A 14,752-nucleotide genomic window follows, 5' to 3' on the forward strand; every position below is an offset into this window, starting at 1 on the left:
TGGCTGCCGGAGAAGGAGAAGGAGGAGAAGGAGGAGAAGAGCAGCGGTGGCTGCCGGAGAAGGAGAAGGAGGAGAAGAGTTGCAGCGGTGGCTGTCGGAGAAGGAGGAGGAGGAGAAGAGTTGCAGCGGTGGCTGCCGGAGAAGGAGAAGGAGGAGAAGAGCAGCGGTGGCTGCCGGAGAAGGAGAAGGAGAAGAGAAGAACCAGCGGTGGCTGCCGGAGAAGGAGAAGAAGAAGGAGAGGAGCAGAAGTCGCAACAGTGGCTGCCGGAGAAGGAGAAGAGAAGAATCTTGCAGCGGTCGAGGCCTCGAGGGTTTTCGTCTCTTCGAACTCTCGAGCTTCGATCGAGGGTTTGGTCTCTTCGGTAAAATTGAAAATTTGAAACTTGAAACATTAAGTCGCGAAGTTTTTTGCGTCTCATATGGTAGAGCAGCGTATGGCAATATTATAATAACAAACTGTTAGTAAAAAAAAAAAAAAAGAAAAACCATTTAAAATATTAATAAACAAAATATTGTTAGTAAAAAAAAAAAAAAAAAATCGACCGCCTAGGTACTAAAGCGTGGTATGGCGTCCATGGCGGTCGACATGGCGACGCCTAGTAGTCCATGGCGACCGCCAAGTGTGAGAACATAAATCGTTGAACTGCCATGACTCAATTTTACCGCCGGGACGCCAAGGCGCCGCCTAGGCAATGCCTAGGCGACGCCTTGACAACTAGTTGCCTAGGCGGCGCCTTGACAACTATGCTGTAATTTAAGTTAGAAACTTGGAATTCTGCATGATATTGGGGGGGGGGTTAATGGCCACGGAACACACTACAATCAAAACTGCCAAAAAGCTGCATTGCTGTGGTTCTTTAGCTGTTATTCATATACCTTGGTAACTGGGGAAGAACCTTTGTGTATTTATTTCTGCATATTTAATGCCAACAGAAGATGAACATTCAAGTTTGGTTACAGAGTATGGTTGGAGTGTGGCTATACAACTGCGTCCTTCATGCCATTTATATGATTATTTTTTGTGTCTTCATTACCCTTCTATTTATTGTTGTAGTTGACATTTAATTATTGGTTTTGATTCACTGGAATATATTGAGGTAATTTGTTTCTGAAAATGAACCAACTTCTTATGCATTTGTTTTTATCAGGTTCAGTGAAAATATAGTCAAGGACCCAGGTTCCGTTGATATATTTCCAGCTTCACGTATCCCACGGCATATACAACATATTCTTAGGCCCATTTATCGATCCACATGTGGTACATCAAAGGAATCGATGGGTTCCGTAAATAACTTTAAAGAAAAGGGATTTCGGATAACTACAGACCCGGGTACTCTATCCTCTGTACTGCAATGGGCATCAGATGATGAGGTAGCTCTGATGTTGTGGACTTGATATGGCATTTCCCTTCAATTTGATGTTCTTATTCTTCTGGATCTGTGAAATGTAATCTTACAAATCGCAGAATGTCTAAACATGGATTCAGAGGGCTGTTATTATACGTTACTTATTTGTGAAGTTTCACAATTTTCTTTTAATTTTTTTTCTGATTTTAACTGCTAGAATAATTGTTGCAAGCCTAAGGATGCACGGGGATCTTTGTAATTTATTTCAGTAGAAGTAGATTAACTCAGAATCTTCAGTGCATTTATTTCATCTGCATCACCCATTGAAGTGAACTAAGGATGCATGAATATTTACAGGTTAGAAAGCAGTCATACATCCAAGGAAATTCTGTTCCACGAGCAAATCTTGGTGTACTTGATAAGCTTATAGCATCTCGCCATGAACTTGCACAGGTTGTCCTTCTAAGCTCTCAACGACCTCCTTCAATATCCTGACCAATTGTTTAAAATTTTATGTGAGATGATTTACTCCTATTCTATATGGTAATGGTTTTGTTTGATGAACATTTTGGAGACCTGACCCTGACCTCTTATGTTCCATTTTGGGTTATGGTTTTATGGTTAAGAGAATGGTTCTTTGCCATTGACATTTGCTGGTAAAAAGTCAATGCTGGTAAAAATCAACCACTGTTCATAGTCAACAGTCCCTTATCTCTGGCTTCTTTTTTCTTCAATTATCTGTAATACATTACTTCGTTGAATTTTCTACTTCTTGCTTGCTTGTTTTGAGTTGGGACTCTATTGTGGGACTATATTGCTGGCCTACATTAGTAAGGGTGGCTTGTCTGGCTGTTTGGCTAGCTTCCTGTTGGCTTCTATTTGTATTGATTTGCTGTATGTTTCACTCTTTTCTAATAAACTCTTGTTATTCAAAAATAAGTGAAAATAAAAATAAAAAGAGAACCACGATCATGAGCATTCTGATATCATGTCCATTACTTAGGATCTCAAAAAACATATTTGTCATCTGGTTTGAATTCCTTCCTACACGCTGTACTGTTTTAAAAGAAGAGTAGCAGCAACCCTAACTTTTGGTTTTAGGATTACCATAAAAATTTAAAGGATGCCTTTATTATTTAGAACTTAGAGAAAGATTCAGTGAAAAGCAGTCACTATGTCAATTGATTGTAAGTTTTGAACATTTGCATAGTTGTTATCAAATTCGAATGTAGACTGATCAAGGATTAAAGTATCGGTATCGGTCGCCGTATCGGTCGATCAAAATTAAGATACGTATCGGAGGTTATCGTATCGTGTCGGAGATACGCTAAGATACGCTAAAGATACGTACATAAATGGATATGAAACACCTTTTTAAATACTTTTGCATAAAAAATTATTAAAAAAAGCTATTGATAACATGTATTATGGATAAACACTAAATTGAGAGTATCACACTAAGAATTCAAGGTTTGTGGTTGTCCCATAAATGTAAAATCCTTGTTCCTAACTTTGATTTTCACTTTAGTTAGAGAGAAATATGGCTGGCAGCAACTTTGGAACAAAAACCCCTCAAAAAATTATGTTTTTTGAAAAATACCCATCTTGGCCATTATATGACCGTAGCGCATTGTATCAGTACATACCGATACTCACCGATACGTACTGATCGATACATACCGATACTCACCGATATGTATTGATACTCATCGATACGTACCGATCGATACATACAAATACTGATACTTACCGATACATACCGAAACGTATATTTCACCTCAATTTTATATTTTCCATAGAGTATCAGTACGTATCGATAGTGTATTGGTGCATATCGATATGTATCGTAGGTTATATATCGATACGAAATGATTTTAAAAATTCTATGTATCGTATCGGTGTGTGTCGTATCGGTCGGCTAAATTTAAGATACCTATCGGAGGGTATCGTATCGGTATCGGAGATACTTTAAACCATGAGACTGATTGTTGATTGATATTGTTTTGATGAGACAAAAGCTGGGTTAACGCCAAGTTGGACTTATGGAGATCAAACTTGGAATCAAATGTTTTAAGATTGGTAGAACGAAGATAAGTATATGGTGTGTCACATTAGTTACACGAGGACGGATAGTGAGGTGGTGAAAATCGATGAGAGAGGGGTTCCACAAAGTGATTATTTTAGGTATTTGGGCTCAATCATAAATGAAGGTGATTTAGAGGATGATGTTTCGCAATGAATTAAATTAGGATGGATGAAATGGAGAGGTACGTCAAGGTTGTTTGATCAAAGTATTCCTTTAAAACTAAAGGAAAATTTTATAGAACAATCACACGACCCGCTATGATGTATGGTACATAATGTTAAGTAGTTAAGAAGCATCATATAGAAAAACTCAGTGTAGCCGAGATGAGAATGTTTAGATGGATGAGTGGTAAAACTAAAAAGTATAAAGTAAGTAATGATCATTAATGTAAGATTGGGTCACAAGTGATCCAATCCTAGGTAGGATCTTTAGGGAATTCAATAAAAATCAAATTTAGGGACCAATAGAATGAATAAAACAGAAAATAGAGAATGAAGGGAAGAATGGAGTAGGGGAATAGGTTGGGTTGAGCATCTCACTCTTCCCTAAGGCATCTCACCAATGGGCATCTCACCCAAGCTGTCTTTCACAACACTGCATCTCACAGTTTTCCAGCACAAAGTTTTCCTTTTTTTTTTTCATTCAAATTCGTGTTCAATGTTGTAGCCCCTTACAAACTTATATAGAAGACTCAAAACTAACTCAAACACTAAAAAGGAAAGGCCTCACCCAATCCTTAACTAATTGAGAAACCTAAACTGACTAAGAAACTGAAATAACAAAGGAAATAGATTCAAAACAGGACTCTAACTAAACTAATGAATTAACTCACTTTTTCCTCATTTCTACCCATATTTTAGGCTCATTAAAGTGGCCCATCACAAAGAAAACTCAAGGGATCAAATGCCCAACACATAAATAAACCCAAGGCTTATTTGCAATAAATTAAGCCCATTAAGTGACTTATCTGCATCAATCATATTAGAGCCGATTTGGGAGTAGTTTTGATACATGATAAGTTACGAGAAAGTTATTTGGGGTGGCATGGCCATGTTCAATGGAGGCCTTTGGATGCTCTTGTATAGAGGCATGATTTGATTAAGATGGAACTAAAAGAGCTAGGTGCAGACCTAAAATGACCTTATGAGTAGTGGTGAGGAAAGAAATGCCTAACTTAGGCCTTGTATCTGGTATGACGTCAAATGGAGCTGATTGGAGGGCAAGGATCCATGTAGCCGGCCCCATTTAGTTGGGATAAGGCGGTTGTGGTATAAATAAGCATTTTATGGTGTCAAAGATACATTCAACTGAGTACTTATAATCCAATTGCTCACACAGGAAGATATTTTTAGGTTAAATTATCATTTATTTAGTTGTTAATCTAACATGTTGTATATGGGCAAGTAAAGGAATAATTTTCTACAGCTTTGTTTAATCATCTATTTATAGGTGTCTCTCTTATAGCTATCAGATTCAAGGAATGACTCTTATTTCCATTTATATTATATTGGTTTTAAAGGGATAGTTAGTGAACTTCTGTAATTGATGTTGTAAGCCATAATGGATGCAGATAATGGGGTATAAATCTTATGCTGAATTTGCAGTGCATCCAAACATGGCCTCATCACCAGTGGTTGCTATGTCTTTTTTGCTTGATTTGAGCAAGATTGTCAGGCCCAAGGCTGATGAGGTAATCTGTATTGATGTTTATTCTTGGAAGTGATGAATTTTTTATACCTTATTTCTATTGATCATTAATTACACAGGTTTCGTACTTTCTGGCTGTTTTCTTCCTTTATAGGAGTTTAAAGCAATAAAAATTTTTAAGGAGAGTTCTGGTCATGGTTTTGGAGATCTAGAGCCATGGGATGAGGCCTACTTCACAGGGATGATGAAATCTTCTACATTCAAACTGGATTCCTCAGTAAGCCCATCCATGGTGTTTGTTGTGCATGTTATAGTAGCTCCTGTAATTGCTAGTGTTTTCTCTTGCACAACACTGAATTTCTACTTGCATTCCCCAAATCAGATTTTCCTAATGAAGTTTTTAGACATGCCTACTTTTTCCTTTCATCTTTCACATACAAATTAACTGTTTTTCATGCTGTTTTGGGCAGGTTGTAGCATCATATTTTCCTCTATCACAATGCATTGAGGGTTTGAAAGTGCTGGTAGAGTCATTGTTTGGTGCTACATTTCGCCACATACCTCTTGCAGCTGGTGAATCTTGGCATCCAGATGTACTTAAAATGGCACTTCATCATCCTGAAGAGGTGGATAGTCTTCTTGAGACTTGACTAAGAATTATGTGACGTATGCTGATCCATTACACCTGTACCCTCGTAGTTTGTGGTTGAACACTAGTTGTTCACTTGGAGGATCAGAGGATAGTGTGCGTGTGTGTGTGCTACTGGTGAGATTGTGTTTTTTTTTTTTTGGGGGGGGGGGGTGGTGTTGATTACCACTTGCACAAGGTGGAGGCAGGATCCTGCTACTGGTGAGATTAGATCCCAAGACAAAGCACCAACAAGCCACTTGGCTTTACCAGTGTAACCAGCTACCACTTTTAGGATCAGAGAAGCAATTTCTTGCAATATTGCCTGGGATCTTTTATGGAGGCCTTAAGATAAATGCTCCTACTCCCAAATTTGGATACCTAGCCCATATATTGTAGTGTACTCTACTATTTACTGCGATGTTCAATTAATGGGATCCTGGTTCAGTCCTTGCACTATCTAGTTTTGTGCATTTTGAAATAAACCTTAATTGTTTTCTCTTGATAACTAATTCATGCTTGAATTAAGGCACTATACTTGTATTCTCAGGGTGGCCTGGGGTATCTGTACCTTGATCTTTACTCCAGGAAGGGGAAGTATCCGGGTTGTGCTCATTTCGCCATCAAAGGTGGGCGTCAAATATCCGAGACGGAATTCCAACTTCCCGTATGTTCATCTCCTATTTGAACCTGTTTTGTTTCTAACCATTGTTCATAATACATCTATAGTAAGTTGTCATTATCCTGTCTGTTAACATCTTGTATTTTCACCATTACAAGTGCAATGATAAGAAGTTTTTATCTAGAGGTACTAATAGAATTTCACAAGGTGGCTGCTCTGCCAGTAATCATGTTGAGTTTGATGGAGGATATAAACTTTAGGCCTGATTTTATGCTGTATGCATCAATTATTTGTATGTTTCCACTATTCCTGTTGTGAGTAAACTATTCTCTCAAATTTGATCATCATAATGGATGTTTAGTATGGACAAATTTGTATTTACAAACATGGACCACTACCCCTTCTTGGGTACTTCTATGTTGCAACACTGATATTATTTGATGGAGATGTTTGATGCTTGAAAGTTCCTAATGGGCTTGGAGCTTATATTTTCTCAACTTTACTTGAATTTGGTTCAATATGATCTCAAATAACATGGATTGTCTTTCTTCTTAACTATTGCCATGATCTGTTCACATTGATTAGTTCATTAATGTTGCTTGTTGTTTCAACAGAAAAATAAATAAATAAATAATGTTGCTTGATGCTGAAAATCTATTCAAGGGAAGCTATATTTTGATGTATTCTATACCAGCTAATCTTCCATTGAATTTAGAAGTGATTATCAGGCATGCTTCAGATGGATCATTGAATAGATTATAGGTCACATATCTAGATCTTTGTTGTCAGGTTCATTTGTACTTGTTGATGGTGTAGGTCGTAGCCCTTGTCTGCAATTTCTCGGCTTCACGTGGTTCATCAAGTGCAAGGCTTAACCACTGGGAAGTGGAAACTCTGTTTCATGAGTTTGGGCATGCTCTTCATTCTCTGCTTTCTAGAACGGTACTTTCAATCCTTACCACTATTGAAATACAGATCAAATTATTCTTTTTCTACTTTTTCTGATCTGCTCTTTATTGAATGCTGTAGGATTACCAACATTTTTCTGGTACCAGAGTAGCTCTTGATTTAGCTGAAACACCTGCAAACCTTTTTGAGTGAGTAGCATAACTGGCTTACTATGGTGCTATTTCAATCATGGATACTATGCATATCCTTGCTTATTAAAGAATAATCACCATATTAACGTGGAATATGGTTTTGTTAAGCAGTTGTTAGCTTCTACTTGTGCTTAGTTGGCTGGTACACTGTTGACGTGGACATCTGTGTCTTGTGACTTGGGTTTGGACTGTGGAGTGCTTGACATTGCAAGCCTTCAAAGTCCATTCATGGACCTAGTGGTGTAGAAATCCCGCTAGTACGAGGAATAGGATTTTGAATCTTGAAAAACTGTAAAGTGAACTCCCAATCCAATGGGAGTAGGAAAGTGTAAATCTAACCCCAACCAAACAAGGAAAGAGAAATTATAACCCTAACTGCAAGTAAATTTGATTGATCAGGTATGCTCAACATTTGTTTGAATATCTTCGCAATTGGTCATCTGTAGTTCCTTCTCAAACTGGAGTGCTCTTTTGGAGTGATTAATGCTTGGATTGGATTGTGGAAGCATAGTTGACATGTGATGAAGCAAGTTGACAGTCAATCACTCTTAAGGGAAATACATACATGTTTATGTACCAATTTGTTCTATAATATATGTTAGTAAAACCAGCAAAAGGTAAAATCTACAGAAAATTTAGGATAGAAGGGAGACATCAAAATCGGACCATGTAATGACAGCTTATGTGCAAGAATTGTAGAGTGACATCCAAAATCCAAGTCAGTGTCTAGTTGTGTCTACACGCCAGTCTGATACCAAATTGCAGATGGGCAAGTAATGTATTGCACGGATTGGTCTTAATACCATTACAAGACAGAACCAAACGATTGACAATTTGACAAAAGATCTTGCAGTTAAGTGAAGAGGAGGGGATCATGCCCACCCGGAATGATTTGAAGAATTTGTAAAGGTTATGTTTGCTGATTTCTGTGAGACGAGCATGATTCTTTGTGATTCAGAACTGCTTTACTGTGGGGTGCAGTAGGGAAACCTTGGTGGGATGCCAAGGCTGGAGTTGATGGGATTCCTTCTGCATAGTTAGGTGAGAGACCTAACATATCCTTGTATCTTCTTCTTCTTCCTTTGACAGGTCGGATTTCCCCAATATCTACACCTTTCACATACCAATTTTGTCTCAGTTTTCTGTGGATTTTGATTTATATCCTGTTCACTTGTCTGTTTTGGTTTTGATCTCAATTTCAGATCTCATCTCAGTGCAGAAACCACCACCAAACAGTCCATCGGATCCTTGGTTTGGTAGTACTTTGTTTCCTCTTGTGGTGTCTTGTGGCAGCAACTTTCATGGCTTAGTTGCAATTTACTTCTAGTTTCTATTCCTATGCTCTCATCTTACTTTGTTCCTTAGCTGTTATTTTCATTCCTCTACTTTTTATTTTGGTTACACACTTACACTTTTTCTTCACTTTAGTTTTCGTTTTTGTTGTTTCTAACATTAAGTTACTAAATTTTAGCCACTTTCTATTTTTAGAACTCCTTGATATCTTCCAATCTAACTCTTGGATTCACTTATAATTCTTGCAGCCCATTCCATCCATCTAACATGCCCTGTGACCAGAGTTGCAAAAAGATCTGATCACCCTAAACCAAGTTGCTGATATTTCTCTATAACCTCTATTTGAGGGTTATTGATTGACCTGTGGCTCTATATCATTGCTAGGAGCCTAAGATGTACCTAGTGCATGAGGCTTCTGCCACTGCGGGGTCAAGGTTGGGGCAGATATGTACGCAATCTTACCCCACTTCGCAGAGAAGCTGTTTCCCAATTTGAACCTGCAACCACCAGGTCACAATGGAGCAACCTTACTGTTCTAGATCATTGCTGGTTATTCTAATCCCAGGCTTTGGTTGAAATTAGATGGCCATTAAGACTAATATGAGAAACCATTAGTTAGGATTTCTTTCCCCCTCTTAGTCTCTGCTTGTTTCAACATTCAAAGGAAGATATTTTACTGGAACTTTCTAAAGAGTGAAAGGAATTTTTATAGGAATGAAAAGACAGAAAAATTAGTCTACTAAAATTCAAACATTATGGATTCTTTAAAAAAAGAAAAAAAAAAAAAATGAAAAGAGATGGATTGGAAGTCGATCATATGATTGCGACCTATGGGGGATACTATCCTCATTGTAATGCTGGATTCTTTTCCTTAATTAGCCATTCCCATGTATGCTTCCTAGCTGTGTATGATTGGGGGTGGGGGGGAGAGGAACCAAATGACAAATAAATACAAAATGAAGTTTTTGACTGCAAGTTGATTTTCCAGCAAATGTTTTTCCCATTGATACCAATGGAGCCTTAAAATTTGGATAAAAAGTAGAAAGAAATTTTAACCCAGGACCAAGTTGTTACATGCTATGCTATGGAAAAAAAGGATTCTTGTTAAGTTTGTCTTGAATTCTTGACCCGTTTTGAAGATTGACCCGCTCCGACATATTTTGGTGGCGACCCGTGACTTGGAGTATATATAATGTACTGTTCCTTGTTGAGCAAGTCATTGTATTTTGGGGGTTTTTCGCAAGCTAGGGTTTCAGGGCGAGTTTTCTCGCTGCTGCTTGTGTGTGATCTCTCTTCTGCATAGTGCAACATCTTCTTCTTCGCCTGAGGACATAGCACACCACCCTGGTGTGTGAACCTCGTTAAGTCTCTGTGTCGTGCGGATCTATTGTTTCTTTATTTTTCGTATTTCTTGGTGTTTGATCTAACAATTCTAATCTAATGGTACTACATAAAGATATATGATTCTTGCTGTATAGAAGTCTATCCGATCATTTTCCTATAGTAACATTCCACAATGGTGGTTTTGAGCAAAGTCTCCAGGCTTGGCTGAACCCTGGGTCTATTGTGAACCTTACATAAATCAGAAGTTGTATGATTGGGTTGAACAATACACAAAAAACGATTCTGTAAAGATCAATCAGATGTCCAAGAAAACCAGATGATTCGGAGGTATCAGCTAATCTCAAGAGGAGACCTCAGCCCTTAGCCTCTTGAAATATATGGTTTTTAACGGTATCATGCTTTCTTGGATTAGAGGGAAAGTCCCAAGCTTAGTCATTTACTGCATGGTTTTCTGTTCATTTGAATCTGAAGAGCAAAATTTAATTGCAGTTGATAACTTTTTGCAATTATTTTGGGAATTGGAATTGAAGGAACAGACAATCTTTGTGAACAAAGAAATTATGTCTGGATTTTCCCATATATTGTTCTTTTATTTTAGATTTGGCTTGTGCTACAGAAAAGTTCATAAAGCATTGAAACATTTTGATCTTATTGGTGACCTAGATGGGTTGGTTAGATATTGTACAGTGCTTTTGTAAAGACAGATACTAAATAGCCTTGTATATAATTCTTGTAATTTTTTTTGTAATGACTCTTTCAAGCCTAGCAATTTGCTATGATTTTGCTTGAATTCTTGATTTCAAACAACCTGCTGGATTTTTTGTAAGTTTCAAGTCTAAAAGCATATTTTTGAGCCTCATGTCTAGTCTGGTGCTTTCCAGATACTATGCATGGGACTACCGAGTTTTAAAGACATTTGCGAGGCACTATTCGACTGGTGAAGTAATTCCTCAGAAACTGGTGGAGTCAATGAATGGTGCCAGAAATATGTTTGCAGCAACTGAGCTGCAGAGGCAGGTTTTGTTGCGTAGGCTCTACACTCTCTACTTAATCAATTTCATATGATTTTCTTAGATTGAATTTATAAAAGCATATTGTTGGGTATGGAGACCAGTCTATTTATCGACATGGACTGTGATGCTGGTATGTTCCAGAGAGTTAAACCTCCGAATCATATTTTGGAGTTTCAACCTTGAAAATAAAAGGCAAAGATAAATTTATTTCAGGATCCTATAACTTGGTTTCAGCATATTTTCCCCATTAGTTTTGATGGATCAGTTTGAACCATAATCCTTTACCATTCAAAAGAGAGGTCTTCATTGCAAGGTTTTAAAACTCAGGTCAAATTCGGCAGAAATTGCCCAATTAGGATCGGAATTTTGTCGTTTCCGATTTCCAGCCAGTCTGTACAAATGAAGGGAGCTCACTGTTTTGGTGAAATCTACAAGTTTCTTGACCAAAACACTCCAAATATCTATGATCTAACAAACACCCTTCTCCAATCCCATTTTCCTCTGACTCAGCCAATTCAAGTCGGAGTTGAATTGGAATTGATGGAAACCAGTCAAATGCCCGATTCCGAGTTTTATTACCTTGCATCATTGTAATAGCTGAAGCATGTGTCCAAATGAAAAGTCTTTAACTTTTCATCAACTCTGCCACACGGCAGTTGTCATGTATCCAGACCAAGTACAAAAAATTGCCCAATGCTTCAAGATTATGCTGCTTGGCCTATGCATCTCTGAAAAGAACCATTTTTGCTGATACTTATCTTTCCTCACCTCAGATCTTTTATGCCTTGATTGACCAAACACTTTTTGGGGAACAATCATCCTCGTCGAGAGAAACAATTTCTATTGTCGCAGACCTGAAAAGTCAATATACAAGTTGGAAGCATGTTGAGGGTACACATTGGCACACCCGATTCAATCACCTTGTAAATTATGGGGCAGGTATGAGTTACATTCTTTAGCATAAGGATTTGATCCCAGATCGAAATATGATCTGAAAATAATGCATGATTATATTTAATTTATTTTTGTGGGTGTAAAGGAAACGTATATTTATACCAAAAGAGAAAAAGAGAAAAAATTACTGAAGGTCACAATATGCATGTGTGTTTTTGCACGTGTGCATGCGCATTCATGTGCACCTTGTCTCATAGATAGGTGGTAACAATATTTATCGTGGAGAAGAATTGCATTAGGCTGTTGAAAGGAAGTTTTTCCTTCCTTGAGGCTAGATAATGGCACAGATGCAATTCAATGGAACTCGGGATCCATTGGTTTTTGGATACTGATCAGGAAGTTTCTAGGCCCAAAATCAGTGAGTGGATGAGCTTCGTATTAAATTTATTTTGGCATGATCTTGGAAAAGGCTTTGATATTTGAAAACTATAAAGATTGAGCCGGCAAGTCTTAGCAAAAGGTTATATTGGCTTACCAAATGGTTTTGTGTTCCCCTGCATCTGTGCCACATGTAAGCAGGGGAGCTTTCTGTTGCAAGTATTCCCAATTCTTTATCGTGGACAAAGTGCAAATCTGCAGTTTAGGATCTGAGTTGTCCATTGTCATGAATTTAGCTCATCAAATGTGCTTCCTAAACTCAGATATCATTTTCACTGATAGTTGGTAATTTCTATCTAATCTATCACGTTCTTCCCTTAGTCCTGGAAAATGTTGTGCAGTGGTACTGATGTTTAAGATAATCAAATAAGATTTCTCTTTTCTTATACTTCTTTTATCACCCACTTGTTCATCTATTCCATGTTTGTCTGCTGACCTTCATGGACTAGTTGGTAATGGTTCATTTGGCTCCTGGTTTATATTCCCGATAATTCTTTTTTCATGCTGTCACTTGTTTTTCAACTAGAAACAGCTGAGAATGAATTTTTCAGTAAGGAAATATCTGCACTGATTTTTCATGGTGCCTAAACACACTCTACCATACCACATTATGTTGATTTCAGAACTTTATTGTGACAACATTTTAATTGATTTCTTTCCTCCCCCTCCCACTCAATGTAGGATATTATAGCTACCTATATGCTAAGTGTTTTGCTGCATCTATATGGAAGGAGGTGTGCTTGGAGGATCCGCTGTCGATGGATGCAGGATCTGCTCTTAGAGCTAAATTCTTGCAGCATGGGGGAGCAAGAGACCCATCAGAGTTGTTGAAGGATTTGGTAGGGGATGGTGTTCTGAGACATTCTAATGGAGGTATAGTTCCCGACATTGACAGTCTCTGTGAGGAAATGAAACTCGTTTAAGGTCCCTCTTGTAGCACATATGTTTGTTCAGGGAGACTGAGAAAGATTAAAAGAGCAAGTATACCACAATCTGCCACCAATATTCTTATGTTTAGCTGAAAAATGTTGTATCCATTTTGAGTTGTATTTGTGAGCATCATTGATAAATGTATTTTTCTTGATTTGTGTTCCAAGGAAGAAAGAAGAAATTCAAGTGATGGAATAAAATTTTGAAGTTTGTTGCAGGCCGAAGTCTGGAGTGTGGACTGCAAATCCTAGGATACCTTCGTGGCTCTAATTGGTCATTTGTAAGGATACTATAGTGTATTATAACCATTTGCTTAGCTTTTTTCGGTAAACATTTCCCTTTTTTTTCCCGGATTGGGAGGAAATTTTTAATCCACAGGGGAGGACAAGGTTACAATGGGGAGGGGATCATCATGAACGGGTGACATCTATTGCCCAGCACTTGGATATCTGGCATGTACTAGGAATTTGAATGGGTTGCCTATTCATCAGTGGTGGAGCATGATAAGCCTAGGAATCAATAATAGATGAAAGGAGATCAGCAACCTGACTATTTACCAACCTGGTCCATGTACTATAGATTTAAAAGTTATTGCATTTCTATACTTACAAATGTCCCATAACATTATAGGGTGTGCTGCAACTAGGGGGTGAAAGTTTGGCCCTGACAGCCTAACCCGCCTTGAGCGTGAATAAGATCTGGGCTAAGATTTCTAACCTTGAAGGGGGGTTTAGGGTTGGAAAAAAATGACCATGTGTTAAGGCCTAGGCCCGGTCGGCCCAGCCTGATCCGACCTTGATTTATATAATATAATTTAGGATTGTTATCTATCCCTTATTCGGAATGATAAAATTTGGATCATTGATTCTTATGTTAGGTGTCTTGAACATCTATTATTATGTTATATTTCATAATTTAATTGTGTATAGATCATTATATATATATATATTGATTTATTTATTTTAGGACAAAAATGACAGGAATAGAATCACAATAAAAGTTAACGTGACGTAGGCAAAAATCAGGGCCAACCTGGCCCAATTGCGTTTATCAAAGTGGGTTGGCATGAGCTCGGTAGGATTGGGCTTGGGTTGAGTTTTTAGGACTTAGGGTTGATCTAAGGTTTTAAAAGATCCAATCCTGTTCTCCTATATGGTTCTTGAGGAAATCTATTAAACCCATTTCTTTGACCAAGGTATTATGAAAACAATGGTCAAGTCTCGGACCAGCAGTCAGAAGAATGTCATTGAGCAAAGTGTCAAAGTAGATGTCTGATGAGCTTGGATAAAACCGATAATCTATTATGTATAGAAGCAACCAAATGATTATTGTTTATAATCCATACTCTATTATCATAATTGGTTACTCATAAATAGGTCATAAATATAAGAGAATAAGAAAATTGTTTGAT

At 37.8% G+C, this 14,752-nt stretch overlaps 1 protein-coding gene across 1 annotated transcript in view; it reads left to right on the forward strand.

Annotated features, from left to right (window-relative positions):
• LOC122086741 (mitochondrial intermediate peptidase, mitochondrial) overlaps positions 1-13,565 on the forward strand; it is a 16,609-nt gene extending 3,044 nt beyond the window's left edge. Inside the window, exons 4-14 of the mRNA XM_042655717.1 lie at positions 1,102-1,371; positions 1,704-1,799; positions 5,003-5,122; positions 5,234-5,356; positions 5,550-5,705; positions 6,258-6,374; positions 7,146-7,271; positions 7,359-7,426; positions 10,948-11,083; positions 11,853-12,018; positions 13,093-13,565. Coding sequence (XP_042511651.1) covers positions 1,102-1,371; positions 1,704-1,799; positions 5,003-5,122; positions 5,234-5,356; positions 5,550-5,705; positions 6,258-6,374; positions 7,146-7,271; positions 7,359-7,426; positions 10,948-11,083; positions 11,853-12,018; positions 13,093-13,334 — 1,620 coding nt within the window. The 3' untranslated portion in view covers positions 13,335-13,565. The remainder of the gene's footprint in view (positions 1-1,101; positions 1,372-1,703; positions 1,800-5,002; positions 5,123-5,233; positions 5,357-5,549; positions 5,706-6,257; positions 6,375-7,145; positions 7,272-7,358; positions 7,427-10,947; positions 11,084-11,852; positions 12,019-13,092) is intronic.
• Positions 13,566-14,752: the final 1,187 nt, after the last annotated feature.

The sequence above is a fragment of the Macadamia integrifolia genome, chromosome 8 (genome assembly GCF_013358625.1).
Source record: "Macadamia integrifolia cultivar HAES 741 chromosome 8, SCU_Mint_v3, whole genome shotgun sequence".
NCBI classification, from domain to species: domain Eukaryota; kingdom Viridiplantae; phylum Streptophyta; class Magnoliopsida; order Proteales; family Proteaceae; genus Macadamia; species Macadamia integrifolia.